Source organism: Pomacea canaliculata, linkage group LG6 (genome assembly GCF_003073045.1).
Source record: "Pomacea canaliculata isolate SZHN2017 linkage group LG6, ASM307304v1, whole genome shotgun sequence".
Classification (NCBI taxonomy): Eukaryota; Metazoa; Mollusca; class Gastropoda; order Architaenioglossa; family Ampullariidae; genus Pomacea; species Pomacea canaliculata.
The window spans coordinates 15,999,765-16,019,604 of record NC_037595.1 but is presented as its reverse complement, the minus strand read 5'-3'; the positions used below and the strand labels follow the sequence as shown (position 1 = coordinate 16,019,604).

Here is a 19,840-nt window from a genome sequence, read left to right as displayed (position 1 = left end):
CAAATCGCTTGGCCTCTCTCTGGATGGTAGAACTGTAGTGTCGGCCTGAGCAGACGCAAACTGTTTTGTCACGTTCATCACGGAAACCACAGCTGTGACCTCAATGTCTGAAGAGAAAACAATGAAAACAGTCATCGCGATGACATTTCTCCTGGAGTTCGTTTATTCTCCTGTTGCATTTTTTAGGAAAATAAACTAGTTTCTGTCAGCATAAGTTTCTTTTACTTTTATTGATGTAGTTGTCAGAGAAATTTCTTTCACGAGTAGATTGTAGGAAATACAAAGCCGTTAAAATGCCAGGTTTTCTAAACTGAGTTTTCCAACCGCTTTCTTACCTTTTATTCATTTCTAGAGCATAAGCTAAAAACTGTGATGTGGTCACTCAGACAGTCCATCTCAAATAATTTGTGGTATCACTTAACTGGTCATCTCTCATAAACTCCTGCTTCATGACAGAAAGATGTGCTGTTTGTGCTTTTACCTGAAAACTAAGCGAAGGAAAGTTTCCTAAAAGACAAAGAGCTCGCATAAAGAGAAGTTCTGGAGAGTTTATAGGCAAGGAATTGTAAATTACTGTCAATCTTTTTTCAAAAAAAAAACATTTTTACAATGTTAAGAAAATAGTTTTGTTAATGTCAACTTTAGCATAATATTTATTTATTTTCTTATAGTAAAATATTTCAACAAATTGCATGTTAATTATTTCTGGTAAATATAAAGACAAAATTATTTGTCGTGCCAAACAAATTATCAACATTAATTTCGGACTCTCTGTGTGTGTTTAGCTGCCACAGATATTCGTGTTTCCTAAGCTAGGTCTGTGTATAGAATTTTCTTTCTGTGTGTGTTGTTTGGTTTTTTTTCTTGAACATAGAAATATTTTACGATTTACTTCTTATTGTATTATTCAAATTGATGAAAACATTTGAGTTATATAATTGGTATGTCATCTACAGAAGGCAATCGAAATAACGCACATATAAAAAAATTTTTATATTAAACAAATGTTATTAAGTTGTTAGCTACGCATGAAAGAGGAATTTAAATGTTTCTTCATACTTAATCTTTTCCAAATGTATTAATTTGCAAACAAAGAGAATAACTTCTAAGACACACCATGCAGAAACTCTGCGAAGGAATGCTCAAGCTAATAGTTGGAAATTTAACAAATAATTGCTTATAAATATTTTCACATGCTATTAAGAGTTTTGTGTATTTTTAATGTTTCTTTGAGAATGAATGCAAAAGTATCTTTACAAGTCTGTAGGTGCGCCCTTCACGACCGAGTGGAAACTGACTGATGGAGCAGCTCGTTCGTGAGTTGATGTGATTTTGAAAGATGTGTCTGAGTTGTGTTTCCAGACACCTTTAGGTGTAGACATTGTGATCATGTCACAACACTCGTGAAAGCTATTTTTATTATCCACACGTCAGGTACACACATACCGCTACATCCGTTATCACCAACTCAAAGTTCTTACAAAGTTTTTCATTTCCTTTATATCATACTCGATGCAGCAAGATCTGTAAATGTTTCTGTCTTGCTCAGGTCGAAGATCACTTGTCAAACGCTGCTGATGCAGCCTCAGGTGTCTCACGTTACTAAGCACGTCACTGTGCAGGTACTCAGGACGTCACTGACGTCTCCCAGGTAAGGTGAGTGAGCTTTGATGGCCTGGAGCTCAGTTTCCTGTGTTGTGCGTTAATGTTACCTGCTGACTGTCAGATCAGTGGTCGACAAGTGAGCGTGGGACAGGTAACACCTATATCTGTTATGATACATAACCTCACTTAGTAAGTAAGATGATCTTTAAGAAAGAAACCTGCCACTAGATTCTATGTTTGATGTTTAGTGACAGTCACGTGATCGTCTTAACCAATCACAAGAAAACGCTTACTGGCTTCACTCTACAGCAAAGAAATAAAAAGCTGACATCTCTCCTGTCATCGTCTGTGACAGCATCAAACAGAGTCAACATCAGAGATGGGATCCTTTGCACCATCAGCAGAATCATCCTCAACAGTTCAGACGACAGGGTCCATGACACCATCAGAATCGTCACCAGAAATAGAAATATCGACTACGACTACAGCTGTTGTAGCGGACCGTGAAATCTGCGGCATTTGTTTGGGACCATGTAAGGGACCTCACTCTCGACTGACAACGTGTAACCACGCGATTTGTCCTCCTTGTCTGGAGAAAGCTCATCTGCAGTCTTCAAAGCAGGTAGGAAGATGATAATATCATTGGTGGCGTACCTAGAATATTAACTCTATGTGTCACATGACTGTGTAAGGGTAGAAGCTACATTTTCTTATTTATTGAATATTTTTAGATGAAGGATTAATACACATTTATTTTGTGTCGTGTTTGTCTAATTCACGCTAGCACCGTTATTTTATTTTGGTTTCTTTTTCTTGCCTCTTCAGAGCCACCTAGACAGCAGCATGAAGAGTGCTGACGACGAATGCGACAATCAGTCAGCATTGACCTTTCCCTGTTTGCTGTGCCGCACTCAGGTTGAGTTGTCTGCCGAGGGCAAGAGTCTGACGAAGGTCGACATGGCTGTCACCTTCTTGTCTCCCTACTGTTCGTAGTGTCACTGCTATTTGTATATTGTTTTTGTTGGCCACTGCTATTAGCACTAGGAAACATTTACTGCTCCTAGAAGACTCTGTACTGTTTGTGTACTATCAGATGTTTTATTTTATGAGAGGATGTCTATTTTTTTTAATACATAAGGAAGACGCATGAGAATTTTTTCCTTTTCTTTTCTTTTGCAATACAAAAAGACCCTTGGAATTTGAGAAGACGTTGACTTGCAAAGGGTTAAAAGGCCCTGACCATCATGTCGTATGACATTTGATGAAATCGTGCTTACCTTTTCCTTGCAGGCCGTCCTCACGACCTCTCATCCTCCATCCTCGACCACCCACCCCTCCTCCCCCACCTCAACTAAACACTCACTTGTACCAGGTGACCTCACCACTCTGACTCCGTCACTAACAGCGCCACCTGCTCTCGTCGCGCGCCAGACTTTCTTTGATCTCGATAAACACTCTGGAACCTCTGACAAGATACTCTAACTGTACCGCGTGATACTGCTGAACTTGAGTTTATAACAGAGACCTCACAAAGTGATCTACTTGATCTACTTGAAATATCATACCAATGGACGTTACGTTGTTTGACGTTAAAACGAGAAATTTCAAGGGTGTTGTTCCCAATAGAACCTAAGCATCAAATGTCACATGATATGACACATACACTCATCACACGCAGTAATAACCGCCATTATAGGTGCTTTATGACGGGTATATCATCACGAGTGTCGGGGAAGCTAAGATTTCTAGAGCCTAATACATTAGAGGCAGTGAACGCAGCTGATTTACCTGGTCTAGGGTTCGACAGTCTTAGTCGCAATAAAAATAGAAATGATAGATGATGTTCGATAATATTTTTTTTTCAGTATGAATTTCATGCTGATGATAAAGATCGGGGTACCCAGTCTTCGCAACTTTCAACCTCTGACACGTGCGACGACGTGAGAGAGGCGGAGTGCCTGTGTGTCGAGAGTGGAAAAGGCCTGTGTCTCCAGTGTCGCCACAATCACGCCAAGCAACTTCAACCTCTGACCTCCAGCACCAGTTTGCCCTCGACCGAAGACCTTGATCCTGATGTAGAACAGAAAACACGGAGACAAGTGAATGATCTGACGGCGGCGCTGACGGTGATGGAAGAGGAGAGGAGTTGTCTGCAGCGGGAGAGGCAGGTGGTAGCTGACGTCATCAGAAGCCGCGCTGACGTCGTGAGGACGCTGGTGACGCAGGCGGAGGAGAGGTGCCAGAGGGCGCTGGCCGCGGTCGCTGAGAAGAGGGAGGGCGAGATTGAAGAGGAGATGACAGCAGCACGGGACCGTCGTCAGCAGCTCCAGCAAATGTCTCTCAAAGTCGGAGGCAAGCAGACGACAGACATGCACACGTCACTCTTTAGTGAAGACAGTCTACTTCATCAGCCCAGACAACCCCGGTTTCTGTTACATCAGAGTGACGACACTTCTATCAATCTGCAGGTGTTGGAATGCTACCTGGGCCAGGTGTACGGCACCTCCTCCTCGCCACATGAGGCGGACGAGAACAAGGGGATGGTAACGGACGGCCTTCCTGGAGGGGAGGGAGCTATGGGCTCCCCTACACCCACCACTGACGTGTCCATGGAGAGTGAACCCCAAACTAGGCGGGTAGACGGACTGGGTTGTGGCTACGACCTGGTGAGGTATCAAGGTGATAACAACTCACTGAATCAACATCTCGACGCCTTCTCTCGCGGTGCGGTGAAGATCGAACAGGAAACAGTCAGGCTCCAGGAGCAAGTACGAAATATGCTGAATATGTTGGACACCATCAGGGGACTTAACTCCAAGGTCCAGAGTGGCTCACAGTTATGTCAAGACGCCGAAACTATGACAGAAGGTCACGTTGAACTACAAGAGGAAGAAGTCAACACAGATGGAGAGACTGGCGAACTACCTGATGAAATCAGCGGAGAGAACGAAGGATCGGTGATGGAAAGCAGTCAGCTGAATACTAACGGCGAGTTAATAAAGGGAGGCAACTTAAACATTCCGAAAGAGATTGGTGCTCTGAGCCAGATGTTTACTACACTTAAAAGTAAGTTAATTCAAATATTATTTTATTTGTCAAAAGAGCAATGAATGTCATGAGTGAAAAAAAATTGAGAAACCCATAACTGGTACGAAATTTTAATCATGAACGAGAGTGAATAAAAGATGTTGACGTCCTTTTTCAGTTAAACAAAATGAAGGTAGACTTCTTACCTTTTGTGTGTCGATAAGAAAGTAGGAAACAGTCAATGACCTCTCTTCTTTAGGGACTATAGCTATTACCGAGGGCGGTGCCCATCACCTCATCCTCGAGATGTGTTACCTTCTCCAACACCATGTGGGTTAGGTACCCTCAGACAGGAGTGTCGGCTAGTAATGTAGCTAGCTCTATATACTCTGCCTAAGTGTGTGTGTGTGTGTTGTACATGGTCGTACGTGCATGCATACGATGTATTTGTGTACACTTGTTTTTAATTGTCTCCAGGCAAGTCGAGGCACGTGATCGTGTTCCATGCCCGAGTGCGGGCGGAGAGACTTGTGAGGGAGAAGCTGCTCGTCCGACACCAGGTGCGGTGCAACGTGGGGCAGGCCTACAACACGCGGACAGGTGTCTTCACTGCACCTGTCACCGGCATCTACCTCTTCCTGGCCACGGAGCTGAAGGGCACAGGGACAGGGGGCGCCTCCACTCGCCTCTCTGTGGACAACACGACGGTCGCGTGGTTCAAGTCTCGCCTGAGTCACGTGGGGAAGGGCGTGAGCTGCACGTCACACGTGGCGGTGAGGTTGACCTCGGGTCAGTGCGTGTCACTGAAGGCTCGAACTGTTTCCGTTTCACAAACATGGCTCCTGCTGTTTAGTGGCATGCTAGTGCAAATATAATTGCTAGGGGGATCTTACAGAAGATTTTTTTTAGTTAATGGCCTATTTTTGAACTGCACGACTTAGAATGGCTTTGTCTTAATTTGGAAGATGCTTGCTTGTCCTTCATGAACTTAATTTCATTTATTTTTTAATTGTTTAAATATTTTACCCATATTACTGTAACATTACCCAGAAACATCGTAATGAGTCTCAACTCTCAGCACATTGTGGTCCATGTGCCTTCATGTCGATGCTACAAAACAATGTCTGCCATCGTAATCGTCTCAAAGCCTCGCTAACTTATCTACAGACACACAAACAGGTGGCCTCACATCATCCACCCTCAAACAGAACATCCAATGTCAACAAACAGCTTTCTACAGTTGTCAGATGTCCTAAAGGCTGGACTTCATGTTGTAATCCAGTTTCTATAGGTGTTGTAAAACCTCACCTGTATTAGACCGGCTTGCTACTGTGTACAGATTACCATAGCCTAAGGTCTGGACTGAATCTCTTTCTACAACAACCTCGACTAAATTAAATTTGTAACATATTCAGATATCATAACCGTTGCTCACAAGGAGAGATTTGTTGTTGTCTATGTGTGATGATTGTTGGCAAGTGTGGAAACTGTAAATCTGGGATACATGCCAGACATAAGCCACATTCTTCACACCTCCAACAGTAGAAGTGAAATGCAGTCAGTTATAATTATTTGTGTAAGCCAGCTTTAGAGAAGGTTTAGTTCATTTGTTAATAAACACATTACATCAGTGCGCATGTCCGGAGCATTGCCCCAGGTGTGCGACAGACTGTGATTCTGAGTAAACAATGTCAACAAGAGGGAAATCACAGCATAGAAGGTCGTATAACAAGACTTACAGACAGAAAATATGAAAACTAAACTCTTATTTGACCTTTAACGAGTATTTTAAACAAAATAATATTATCATACGCAAGAGGCGAGAAAGGTGAGCAATAAACTTGTAAAAAGCTATGGTGTACAATATACAATAATTGTTGTAATCACACCATTGCTTGCAACATGCAATACAAGTATTCATATTTACATCGTGCTGTACAACATACAATACGTGTAGTAACCTTTACATCGTGGTGTACGATGTAAAATAAATGTACTAATGTTTCCAGGTAATTACTCTCACTCTCCCTTTCTCAATCTCTATCTCTAGTTGTGTGTGATTAAATTTGAATGATAAAGACAAGACGGTTTCCCGTTCAGTCCCGATAGGTAAGGCGACAGGATGCAGCACATGACCCGGCAGATAAAGCTGCTGTGAGACAGACTGCGCGCCACCTAGCGGCCCCTTGTCGTCATTTCGCAGGTAGAAATTGAAAGATGGCCGCCAGCAGCCCAACTGTCTCCGTGGTGCCAGCCGTGTGCAGCGTCTGTCTGCAGCCGTTGACGGCAGGTGACTGCCAGGTATTGACGTGTTCCCACACCTTATGTGAGTCTTGTCTGCAGGATGTACAGGATAGTGCCTCTGGGGTAAGTGTGAGCCGTTGTTCCTAGGCTCCGGTGTGAATACAGTCTGTAGGCCGGAACAAAGTAGTGCATGCGAGGCTAGCCAGCCATCGAGAGTGGACACTGAGCTGACTTCAGGAATTAGCGCATTTGTAGGAACGTAGAGATTCAGGTAGTAGTGCAGTACTTACATGGTAGATAAAGTATGGTACGTCTGTAAGTATATATCAGTAATGGAAAACACGAGGAAAAGCAAAAATTCTTGGTGTCAGGGAGTCAGATCTCTCCTACACCTATCACCCCTAACCCCTACTGTCAATGGGAGGGCAAACTCATTCCTCCCTTGACACAAAACACCATCTTTCTGTTGAAAAAAAACATTTCATTTTGTCAGGGTACAGTAACGACAGACCATGATCGTCTGCTATCGTGTAGATATGCAGCAGTGACACCACCTACACACCGGTAACCTTTGTGCACGACATTAGATAAGAGATGAAAAAATGCTGCAAGATTAACCCTGGCGGAAAAGGAAGGCATTGATATGACAGCTTTCAATAATTGTTATCAGAGAACACAGTAGAGTAACATATTTCTGTCATCAGACAGTCGAATGGTGATCTAGAGATGACTAATGCAGTAACGTATCTCATATCTTCTCATGAGGATCATTTCTGACCGGTATAGCGGGTCAAAACTCATCAGATACTCAACTACAAAACTTTTGTAGCTGATGTAACTCAACAAGAAGAATGTTGAGCTGTGGACTATTAAAAGCTTTCATCTGTAGTGAAGCAGCCATCGCATCCAGTAGAATAAACCAGTCGTGACGTCACACTAGTACAAACTCCTAATTTGAACTTTATTTTTTCTGTGATCGACAAATTTACTCTCGTTTTTTCTACATCATTAGAACGTGGCAGAAGAGAAGAAGGGGGCTGAAAATGGAGATATTTATCAACACAAAGCCATTGAGACCTTCATCTGTCCACTTTGCAGCAGGAACATCAAAACACCCTCTGGTGACGAAACTCTTTCTCAGGTAGGTCAAAGACATGGTCTGTCGTGTTCAGCAGATGGGACTTTTTTTTTACTATTCCTACTTACCACCTTCCCTTACCAAACAAAGATATGTTTACAGTACGATCTACATTTACAATACTAGAATACATGACTTGTACCGACTACAAAACATTTGTTTGTTACAGAACTCAGTGTATGGGGATCAGGAACTAAGTAAAACTAAGTCCGCACGTCATGTCACAGAAAGCGTCGATGTTATTTCATCGATGAGGAATATAAAAATGAAATCTCCGAGTCTCCTACCCTTTATGTCCGTGTCAATAATCAGGAAGAAAAGAATGAAACCTCCGAGTCTCCTACCCTTGATGTCTGTGTCAGTAACGAGAAAGATAATAATGAAACATCCCAGCCTCCTTCCCTTGATGTCCGTGTCAACAATCAAGAAGATGAAAATAAAATCTCACAATCTCTTTTCACTGACGTCAGCGACAATGATCAACAAGACCTGGACGAAGGATCACAGACTTTAACAGTTAACGTCTGTAGCAATGATCGTGAAGATGAGAACCAAGGCTCAGGACCTCTTATCTGTGATGTATGTGATGATGATGAGGAGGCCACACACAGGTGTGAAGATTGCGCAAAGAGCATGTGCTCCCAGTGTCAACGTTTTCACGGCAAGTTCCACTCCGACCACCAGACTCAAGTTCTGGTTAAGACGTCACAGTCTGACCCTCAACCTGTAGACCGTGACCTGGAAGAGAGGGTCATGGGGCAGGTCAATGTTGTGGAGGCCGCGCTGCTACAGATGGCGGACGACAAGCGACGCCTAGTGAGAGAGAGACAGGAGGTGGCTGACGTCATCAGCAGGCGAGCTGACGCCGCGAGGGCTTTGGTGACGCAGGTGGAGAAGAAGAGCCAGAGGGCGCTGGGGGACGTGGCCCGCGCGAAAGATGTGGAACTGGACGAGGAAATGACCTCTGCCCGTACCAGGCACAGTCAGCTCTGGCAGCTGGCGACATGGACACGTGACACTCAGCATACAACAGGGGGACAAGGGAGACGTGGTCAGATGAACATTCGGCCCAAGGACGTGAGCAGAAGGCTGCTGAACGAGGACGAGATCGAGCGTTACCAGAAACGAGCTCACGGACAGCAACAGGTACTGTCACACCACATGGACGATGCCCTCAGCAGCCTTCAGGGAGCCCTGCACAGCTACCTGGGTATATCACACGACACGTCACAGGTGACTGGAGGAGTAGAAGATGGGTCAAGCTCCTCCCTCATCACTAGCGACGATCACGAGGCGGAGCGTCTCAGCTCTGTCATGGCGCCGGACACTACTCAAGTCCTTGCCGACATGGCGCATGTCAAGCACAGACTGGCCTCACTGCACGACCACAACCTGAGACTCCAACAGCTTGTGGACAGCTTATACGGGGACTTCACCAAGGTAAAGGGAGACAACTCCAAGCTGCAGATGGATATTCAGACAGTTCGAGACGACTACTGCAAGCCACTTCAGGACATCGTAGCCCTGCACAGAGAATACAACGCTTTTCACCACCAGTTTGTCGCCTTGAAAGACGAGAACTCTCTACTCCAACGAGATCTCGCAGCCCTGAGGGCAGACATCATCAAGCTTCAACATGATGGTGCAGTCACAAAAGGAGAAAATAGCAAGTTTCGACAAGACTTGCTTGATGCAAAGGGAGACAATGATAAACTTCAGCAATATGTTACGGTGTTAAAGGGAGAGAAGGACAAACTTCAACAAGATGTGGTGGTAATACTCGAAAAGAAAACTGAGCTTGAGCAAGCTGTCACCATGCTAAATAAAGAGAGCAGCAGCCTTGCACAAACGATTGCTGGGGTTCAGGGAAGTCTGTCCGAGGCCGAGCACAATGTCCAGACACTACAAGACCAATGCAACAACTTTCAGCGAGACATCACAACACTAGAAGGGGATAACAGCAAGCTTGAGCAAGATGTTCTCACCATCAGAGAGGAGAGCTATCTACTCCAGCAGGATGTTTTGATCCTGAAGGGAGAGCACCGTGAAACTCACGAGCACGTGGCAATTATTCAAAACGAAACCATCGACCTGCAGAACGACATTACAAGACTAAAGGGAGATAATGACAAGTGTCAAGAAAACATCGTAGCGATGAAAGGAGACACTGCTCAGCTTCATGCGGATGTTTTGTCATTAAGAAAAGACAAAGAAAAATTGCAGAAAGACATTTTGCTTGTCATGGGCGACAGCTCCAAGCTTCAGGACGACGTCCACCATTTTGTCGGGAAGCTCGGTAAGAGAAAGTTCATGATGTGTGTACTGGTGCTTGTGAGAGTGTTTACATGTATGTTTCAGCATGTTTACTTGTATGTGTGTGCGTGCTTCTGTCACAGTCAATAACAATAGTAGTGTCATGCTGCTGTGACAGCAAATAACAACACCGGAGTAATATTGTAGTATATCATACCATGTTTGTAAGTATTTGTTGTAAAGGTGTGGTGATGCCATATAAACATCTTCCTGTGTCCACAGCCAGGTGCAACACCCTGGTGGCATTCCACGCCAGGCTAGGGTCTGACAGGGTAGGGAGGTACCGGGGTATCCTGCCCCTCGACGAGGTGAAGTCCAACGCAGGACAGGCGTATGATCCTGCGACAGGTGTCTTCACAGCCCCCATCGCCGGCACCTACCTGTTCATCGCCTCCATTTGCCGTGACGTCGGCACCGGCGATGCCGTGCTGTCCATGGAGGTGGACGGGGCGCTGCTGACGTTGTCGCGGTCGCACGTGGGTCAGTTGGAGGAGGGCGTCAGCTGCACGTCACACGCCGCGCTGCAGCTGGATGCTGGACAGAAGGTGTGGCTGCGGGTGTGGAGCGACACTGGTCTTCTGAAGTACCGGACCACCTTCACTGGGGCCCTGCTGCAGGTGGAGCTGTGACAGTCAGGCCATGGCTGTGGGGCTGTCACATGATCGGGTGTTGGTCAGATTGGGTTACACCGACACATAGTATTTGATGTATGCAGTACATGCATTTAAAATGATGTCATCGTCACATCCTGCTGTACAATACAGTTACCACCCTCTGTGTGTGTGCACTTAACATGTACAAATCCTCAGAAAATCTGTTCAAAAATTAACTAATGTGTTACTAATTGAAACATAACACAAAAAAAAACCAAATCACTGTAATTCCATCATCTAAAAGGCAGCCATAAAATGTTCTCAAACTTAACGAGAAGAACAGTCGACAAATAAAATAACTACATTAAAATAATGCAGCTACCCAAACTATAATATATACATATCCTCTCACAATACAGGAACTCTTCTAACCGAAGATCAGTAGAAGAAATAGCAGTAGAAGTAACAATAATAATGATTATTTACATAGCTCTTTTCCAAAGATTTGCTAATAGCTCTCTACATAAGCCATACATAGACTAACTTCAATAACCATGTACCCTTATTTACAACAGACTCGCTCACTTCTTCATCACACACTCACTCACACACAAAGTAAACTACAGACACACGTGCACGCTCACAGGACAAGTGAAGTCGTCGTTCTGAAAGATGTAAGTTTGGACTTAGAGGTGGTAAGAGGGACGAAGGTAATCTGTTGCAAGTTGATGGACTTGGTGAGACAGACCTGTGTCCATAGTCTTGGTCTCAGTGGGATCAGCATGAGTAGCACGCGGCTACAAAGGGCAATGTGGTGCAATATTTTGATTATAACTGCATTTTCAAACTCTGTTTAGCATTTTTTTAAGATACATAGTGTAAAGAAATAAAAATTTAAAAATGTGTGTATTTAAAAGTGTGTTTCTTCTTTGTATTATTTCACAGGCTAATATGTGGATGAGTGTGTGTGTTGTAAAAATCTATGGCCTCACGTACCCGTTACATTGTGTTACAATCTTTGATACACATATGGGCTTATGTAACCAGTCCCACTATAGTCAAGAACTAATTGACTAGTCATTAAATGTTTCCTACTAAAGGTGCGCAAAAAGGTAGCCAGTGAGTAGAAAATCAACAGCAGCAGCAGCAGCATCCATCATCATCATCATCATCGTCGCCTTATTATTACCATAACACTAGATGACAAGCCAGCCCACTCCTAGATGTTCTGTCTCTATTTCATCTTAGTTTGCCGTATCGTCTCCCCTACAGGATCATCTTGACAAGTTCTGATGATCTACAGATGCGCCATTACTGCTTCACACTACTTTTGGCTGTGGACAGGTCTTCACTCAACCTTGTCAGTTTTCAATTTGGAATTTATTTCAGTGCCTAATATTCGAAGATCTTTGTACTGAAGCACCCTGGTATTTGTTGCTATGATGACTGAGTTACTCCGTGTACTAGTACATCTGAGAGGGGAAAGTTTAACCCTCGGTGGCATCTGAAGATACTTCAGGTTCCTCCATCCTCTGCGCGTGTGTGTGTGTGTCGCTGTGTCAGCGCCGCCGTGTGTGCACCTCGTGTCACGCACTTCTTACCTTGTGACGGGCAGATAACCCTCATCACGTGATCGATCAGTCACCGCAGGATCTTGCTGATAACTTGTCACTTCTGTCCTCAGCGTCGTTCTTCTCTCCTTCGTTGGCAATCTCTTGTCTTCATGGCATCCGGCAGCTCGGGTCAAAGGGCAGACAACTGTAGCATGTGTTTGGCGGTCATTCACGGGGAGAGAACCCAAGCGGCTTGCCTTGCTCTCACACCTTTTGCCTGCCGTGTCTCAGAGATCTTCAGCGTGCCGCCATGCAGGTGAGACTGACACACAGGTGAGAGTGCTACACAGGTGAGAGTGCTACACAGGTAGACTGACACACAGGTGATGTAGGTGACGATGGAGAGAGTGTAATGCTGTGGAGTGTGTGGTGGAGTTAGTGTGACAGGTGACACTGGCATACAGGTGAGAATGCAATGCTAGTGTTTATGTAAAGTATCCATATCTCTATAAGCAGAAGATGTATGATCTACATACAGGTAAGATTCAGATACAGCCAACAAACAGTTTTCTTGGCCAAGAGGTCAATTATGTTCCAGTAATTATGTGTTGTTTTCATATTTCCTATAAATTCTATGTGTTTGTGTGTGTGAAGCTTACACTTTTACTGTGTTTGCCCCTGTGTATTTAGCGACCTAACCGTAAGCACTGACGACTATAGAAAGGCGGTCAGAGGCCCAGAGAGCAGAAGTGCTTGTCATTGTTTACTGTTGTACGTCACATCGATTGTCGGTAACAATCCCCGCGAAACTCCATCACACGCACTGCAGCTGCCTTCATGGTGCTCGTGATGTTGGTGACAAACAAGTCAAAGAAAAACAACAGCGTTGGCAAAAAGTCAATAGAATGTCTTCTTACCTACCAATACAAGCAAACTAGGCACCGACAGCAACTCTCACACGCACGCACGTGCACATACACTCAGTGACATATTGACATACATATCAGGCTAATCACTACCAGTTGAATCAATAACATAGGAGTATAGCCTTGGAGAAGCTTAATTAGAGTAAATAAATGCTCATAACAATTTCTACACCTTTGACAAAATAAGTAAATGATGAGTTTCACAATAATATACAGGCGGTGTGTTTGTAACATACTCAGGTAATACACATTCTTACAGCAACTTTCACTGAAAGTGAAAACCAGAGCCGATGATGTGGATGATACAGGAGGAAACAAATACACCTTGACATTTCCCTGCCCGGCGTGTCATCGAGTCATCAGTGTGCCCTTCGGGGGGTCTCCAAACTACAGGTGAGTCTCCAAACTGCACATGAGAATCGTCTTTGATGTTCTTTCTACAGTGAGGATCGTTTTTGAGAGGTGCAAGTTAACTTTGATGTCCTGATTAAAGCAGAAAGTCGACATGATTTTCTGATTTCAAACTGAATACTCCCCAATGAGCAGATACTGTACAACAATCAAATCAGAATGAACTCTTTGGCGAGAGGACCACGGTTAAACCTTAGTGTTGTCTACAAAATCTCATCACATGTTCACTACAAACACATCTCATCAAACAGTAGCTGCAAACAACCTCATGAAATATTAATTATAAATTGTTTTCTATCAAGAGTGAAACCCCCTCCCTGCTCAGAAATTCATGTGACATGTGTCACACCTGACACATAAGAGGAAATATGAAACATGGCACATGAAGGCGACTGTAGCTCGCACCGATCACGGACGTGTATAGTGGACTGCTGACTGTGAGCCGAGACCAACGCTTAGCCTCTTGCAAAGGTCTCCGCTGTTAGTCTCGGCGAGCCTATACAACGACTGTTACTAAACCGGAAGCTTAGCACACACCTGCCTCGTTTTAGTAGTTAACTGAAATCGTGCCAGCAGTCCTGTAATGCAAGCTCGTGCACCGACTGAACCTGAAGGACGAGTGTTGCTGATGTCTGTACTCCGCTGTTGTCTGCTGCACCGTGTCAGATGACTGATCGTTATTGGACGTCCCAAGGGCGTTACACTCGTGAGATCGATCGCAAAAAGAGCATGAACTGAATAAACTACATTTGCGAGAGGGAATCAGATAACAGGAAAGTACGGAAGGCAGACAGATGGGTGGGGGGGGGGTGGAAGTCACAACTCTGAAGAAAAAAAAGACGATGGGAAGATGAAGGAAAAACAAAAAATGCAAAAAAAAGATATAACTTTCACATTCTTGTTAAAGTACGTGCATGTGTGTGTGAGTCTGTTTTCAGAAAGCGCTGCTGTCTGACAGGTTCGGATGCTCATCCTGTGTGCTGATGTGTGTGCGTGTTTGTTTCATATGTTAATATACATTTATGGTGTGTATATATTATAGTTGTGTATGTGTGCTGACAGCCTTTTTGTGTTTGTGTCGCACAGACAGATCACTTCATTGGTCACGATGACCGACACCTTCCCACGTCCAGACAACTGAGCTGTGAAGGTTGCATGCAGGCTTACAAGGCTAGGTTCTCCTTCCCTGACTGTGGCAAGAACGTGTATCACTGGTGTCTTCGATACTATCAGTATCATGAGAGTGAGGACTCGGACCTGTAGTAGTCCGGAACGTCCTTGACACAGTATCAACCATGCGTGTCAAGAAATGCACGTGTCAACCAACGGGATGAACGTGAGCGGCAATAATCTCCGTCTTCACAAGCATAAGATAACCAAACATGTCTTTAAACTAACAACAAACAACAAAAGCTGCCATGTTGGTGGTGGTAGGGACAGCTACAACTGTTTGTGACTAAATGTTACCGTCACGTGATCACTAGCATGTCTGTTGCTATAAAAGTTTGAAGATGAACTCGCACAGTGGTTTCCACAACAGTGGCAACACTTTAAAAGTAACCAAGACCTCTCCACCAACAGGTCACTCTGATCCCACAGAGCTGGCTCTTCTGATCTCACAGTTTCTTTTTGTCTGGCCACAGACCTACACGTTTGTCTACACCTGGTCTACATTCATCCTGTTCTGTCAGGTCACGAACTTTTGACGCACTTCACTTGCCTACATTGAAGAACTGTAACTGTGCATCTTTGTTAATGATTCCAATTTTCACCCTGCTGCCTGAAATTTCTGGTAAACAAGCTGTGTGTAAGCCACCTCACAAAGGTGTTGATGTATCACCGACACATCCACTCTGAGTGTGAAGGGGCTTAACATGTAACCTAAAGATGAAGACACGTCATCAGAAGTTGTTGTTGACTACTGGCGGCGGGTATCTTTATCGTCAGATTATGATAAAGTTGATGAATGAGTCAGGATAAATGACTTATCCTTCTAGTCACGCGGATCCTGTTTGTGAAGGATGATGGAGGGGGAGTGTGGGGAGGGCACTGGAGCCTCATGTTGTGTCCCTGGGACATGCTGAGGTCCTCTATACGTCACAGGGGGCGGAAAATCCTGCATACCTCACAGCCCCCGGTGCATGTATCCGTGTGTGTGGAAAAGAAGCATGCGTTTATCAGTGTGTATGTGTACTTGCACGTACGTGTAGGAGAGAGTATGCGTGTATGACGTGCACACGGGTGTGTGCGTGCGTCTGCACGTTCTTCTTAGTAAAGACCGCCGACTTCCAGAGTAAATCCAAATCGAAAGTTGAGGTATCATGTGATATCATGTGACCTCATGCATTATTAACCAATGGCTTGAAGTTGTTCCGGAAGCCGCCATCTTGCACTTACCTGGGTCAGCGTCTGGCGTCGGCGATAACCTGCTGTGACTAATATCGTCGAGAGAGGAGAGAACCATGGCGACTGGGGGCGCAACCGATGACCCACATGTGTGTGGCGTGTGTCTGGAGTCGTACAGGGGCCGCAACCCCAAGCTGCTGCCCTGCTACCACACCTTCTGCCTGTCGTGCTTACGTGACCTGGAGACACGGGCAACGCTGGTGAGTACCCGGGGTATGTCACATCGTGCTGCTAGTGTCCTGTGTGTCATATCATGCCTGAGATAAAAACACCTTGTCGAGTACAATCGTCAGTGACTTTTAATTCAGTTGTCATACTCTTTCTTTGTTTCTTTATCGACTGTCTACAAGCTTATTGGCCAAAACGAAAACGAAAGTTGCTTCCTAGGACTGCTCACTTCTTTCCATTAGGTCATCGGATTGCAGTAAACAAACCTCCTCCCTGATGCTTGGGGATGCAAAGCTAATCATTCTAGGGAACTTTTTAAGGAGACGGTTTTGCTTTCGGGTGTTTATTTTCAAAGTTTTGTTGAAAATAATACAAACGCATTCACTTGCAGGACATACGTAAAGTGGTCCATTCTGTCTTTTAAAAACTGATTTAGCGATAAGCAGACAACCGAACGCTGCTGTCCCCAGTCACAGACACCTAGTCACCTGATAGCCACGTGACTCAAATAATCCATTCACCTGCTAACGACTCAGCCCCAAGCAGCTGACTGTCCAAAGATCCGGCCTTGTTTTACAAGCAGCGAGTTTCATCTCTCCACAGACGATTTCCGGATCACAGAGAGCTGAGGACGATGACCAGGAAGTGAGCGAACAGAAAGGACCTTGACTTTTCCTTGTCCAACATGCCGACAAGACATTGTGGTGCCTCCTGGCGGCGTAAACCAGTTTCAGGTAAATAAAAAAATACAGGTGAAGTCACCTCGCTTCTGCACCTACACGTGTGTGTGTTGTGTGTTTGTGATGTGACAGGTGTGTGTGTCAGTCTAAAACCTTTTTCATGTGTCTATGTGCATCCCCCAACTCCCTAAAGCAAATACTTTTCCTTTGTTTGGCTGATGATGTGATTGATAATGATGCTGACAAACACGTTTTTGATGTGAGGTGTTGCTGATTATTGTGATGTGACAGGCGACTGTGATGTGACTTATACCGATAATTACAATATCTCGCATAACCTCAGTAACCGAGGCTAACTGGACTTTCGCTCGAGGAACGTTTGAAGAGTGTCTTGCTTTAATTTCCTTTTTTTCTTTGTCTTTTAAAAATGTTTTAGACCAACTTTTACCTGGATCACGAGGAAGGTCCCGGGCAGGATCCTTGCTGTGTGGCTTCTGTGACGAGGGTCAGGAGGCTCGGTACGTGTGCACCGAGTGTAAAAATAACCTGTGTCTTCGATGTCAGCGATGTCACGAAAAACTCATGCCTGGCCACACCCACTGCGTGCAACCTTTGACCTCCAGGCGTCAGCTGACCTCGCAGGACGACCACAACCTGCCGTACGAGGAGAGGTGTCTGAGCAATGATGCTGCTGGAGGCGGCCCTGGCTCGCATGGGAGACGACGAGGGAGACGTGCGACGACAACGCAAAGCGGCAGACAACGACATCAGCAGACGCGTCGACGGCGTGAGGGCGTTGCTGAAGCAGGCAGAGGAACAAAGCCGGCGGTCGCTGGCCGACATGGCCAGAAACGAGGACGGAAAATCCGGGAGGAGATGAGCGTGGCTCGCAGAAAACACATCCAGTTGTCGCAGCTGCTTCTGATGAAGGATTCCCCCGCAGCTGCGCCCGTGACGTCAGCAAACGTGCAGCAGAGTCTCCTGGGTGACAGCGAGCTTCAGTTTTATCAGCAGCTCAGAGACAGGCCATCCGTGCAGTTCGTGCACACCTTCAACGAGGAGGCTCTTGATCTGAGTAGTCTTCAGAGCTATGTCGGCACGGTGTACGACAAGTATGAGCCTGGTGCAGCTGACCCGAGCCAAAGCGAGGCTACAGAGGTAAGGTGTGAACCAGTCCACGGCTCCGTCCCTGACACAGTCACCGTCTGACGCGCTGACAGCTCCATCAGCGAATGACGTCATTGGAGGAAGAGAACGAGCGGTTGCGAGGGCTTGTCGATGCTTTACGTCAAGATTACAACAAGATGGCGGACGAAAGCTGCAGGCTGCAGGAAGACGTGAGTGGCATTCGACGTAATTTGGGGGATCTCGGTGGAGATAACTCTTGGGTGCAGCAAGACGTCAGTGACCTACACACTAGTCTTGAAGTGGTTAAAGGCAGCGTCGCCACTCTTCTGGAAAGCAACTCACAACTGCATCAGCATTTTACAAACTTGGATAAATCTTTCACAGGATTAAAAGGTATGTGAACAAATTTGTTTTGTGTCACTTACGACAGATGCATGCACACACATACATATGCACGCGCGCGTTCAAAGACTCTTACGTCTAAATTATTTGACTTGAATAAACAGCCATATTTTATTTTATTTTTTTTTTTTTTTTTTGTTATTTCAGAGAAATCAAGCAAATTGGTTGGTTTTCAAGCTAACCTGACCTCTCTTTCATCGGTAAACACTCGGGGTCCGCTCGTCTTTAATGATGTCAAGTCCAACGTGGGCAACGGCTACAACATCAAAGCCGGCGTCTTCAAGGCTCCCATCTCTGGTATCTACCTGTTCATCGCCACTGTCCTCAGGCCGTCAACAAGCGGCGACGCTGAAGTCTACATCGTTGTGGACGGAACTCAGGTCACGAAGTCAGTGCCCTACGAGAGCGAGACGGGGGAGGGCGCAAGCTGCACGTGTCACGTGGTGCAGAAGCTGCGTGCAGGCCAGAAGGTGTGGACGAGGGCTTGGAGTGTGGGGGACATCAGACTGCTAGGGGGAGTGTCATTCAGTGGCATGCTGATACAGCCTGAGATGGAAACACCATGAGCTTATTGTACAACAGTCAGGCCAGGTCTGGTGTCAACTAGGAATGGTGCTGATACTGATGTCAAATAAATGTCAAATCTTTTGATGAGGCGGCAACTGCTAGCAATCTCTACTAGCGATATTAATCAAGAAATAAGAGACAACTGTCTAGGTGGAGCTGAGCTGCAGGAGGACAGGAAGTACATGTCTGCTTGTAAAATGCAACGCCTGAGTATGACATATTGCTTACTTTATTATGTATGTTTCTTCTGCCTCTTCTGGCTTAAACTGTATTTGTATATACAGTATATATACATATTAGTGTATATGTATAGTTCGTGGTTCTAGAAGTCCTGGTCATAAGGCTGAACTGGTCGAACGATGTGGTCATGTGATTCAGGATTCAGTTGTTCACTTCGGTCTGAAATACCTTTATGAGTCAAGCATACTGTATGCTGTGGGTTTTTCATGTACATAATAAAAGCTTAACATAAATCGTTGAAAGTCTTTGTTCAAAAACTTCACGATTTGGCTCTTGTGTGTACAGCAAGCATGCACAGCACTACAGTACAGAGTGATTAAAATTTTATTTGGAAGGCCATTATCAGAACGAAAGACATAAATCAAATTAAAAGTCTAAAGTGTATGAAAACAATTTTATTTTGTAAGTTGCAATTATTAAATGCAAATAATTCATTAAA

General features: G+C 45.0%; 3 protein-coding genes and 1 long non-coding RNA gene across 6 annotated transcripts; all 4 read left to right on the top strand.

Annotated features, from left to right (window-relative positions):
• The first annotated feature begins 1,912 nt into the window (after window positions 1-1,912).
• LOC112565877 lies at window positions 1,913-6,056 on the top strand. Its single transcript, XM_025241734.1, has 3 exons — window positions 1,913-2,227; window positions 2,431-4,671; window positions 5,110-6,056. Exons 2-3 carry the CDS (start codon window positions 3,735-3,737, stop codon window positions 5,505-5,507), a joined length of 1,335 nt encoding a protein of 444 aa, XP_025097519.1. The 5' UTR covers window positions 1,913-2,227; window positions 2,431-3,734; the 3' UTR covers window positions 5,508-6,056.
• Window positions 6,057-6,767: 711 nt separating this feature from the next.
• On the top strand, window positions 6,768-11,798 carry LOC112565876 (major antigen-like). 2 transcript variants are annotated; one of them, XM_025241732.1, is made up of 4 exons: window positions 6,768-6,999; window positions 7,889-8,017; window positions 8,184-10,310; window positions 10,550-11,798. In XM_025241732.1, exons 3-4 carry the CDS (start codon window positions 8,648-8,650, stop codon window positions 10,954-10,956), a joined length of 2,070 nt encoding a protein of 689 aa, XP_025097517.1. In that variant the 5' UTR covers window positions 6,768-6,999; window positions 7,889-8,017; window positions 8,184-8,647; the 3' UTR covers window positions 10,957-11,798. The 2 variants fall into 2 exon arrangements, with proteins under 2 accessions (XP_025097517.1, XP_025097518.1); XM_025241733.1 differs by having other exon boundaries at window positions 6,770-6,933.
• A 567-nt stretch (window positions 11,799-12,365) lies between these two features.
• On the top strand, window positions 12,366-15,455 carry LOC112565883. The gene is made up of 3 exons (XR_003099511.1): window positions 12,366-12,789; window positions 13,659-13,792; window positions 14,897-15,455. It is a non-coding gene; the product is annotated as an uncharacterized LOC112565883 (long non-coding RNA).
• Window positions 15,456-15,542: 87 nt separating this feature from the next.
• LOC112565882 (complement C1q tumor necrosis factor-related protein 3-like) lies at window positions 15,543-19,638 on the top strand. Of its 2 annotated transcripts, XM_025241740.1 has the most exons (4): window positions 15,543-16,416; window positions 16,988-17,118; window positions 17,501-18,585; window positions 18,742-19,638. In XM_025241740.1, exons 3-4 carry the CDS (start codon window positions 18,297-18,299, stop codon window positions 19,158-19,160), a joined length of 708 nt encoding a protein of 235 aa, XP_025097525.1. In that variant the 5' UTR covers window positions 15,543-16,416; window positions 16,988-17,118; window positions 17,501-18,296; the 3' UTR covers window positions 19,161-19,638. The 2 variants fall into 2 exon arrangements, with proteins under 2 accessions (XP_025097525.1, XP_025097523.1); XM_025241738.1 differs by lacking the exon at window positions 18,742-19,638 and having other exon boundaries at window positions 15,545-16,416; window positions 17,501-18,283.
• The last annotated feature ends 202 nt before the right edge of the window (window positions 19,639-19,840 follow it).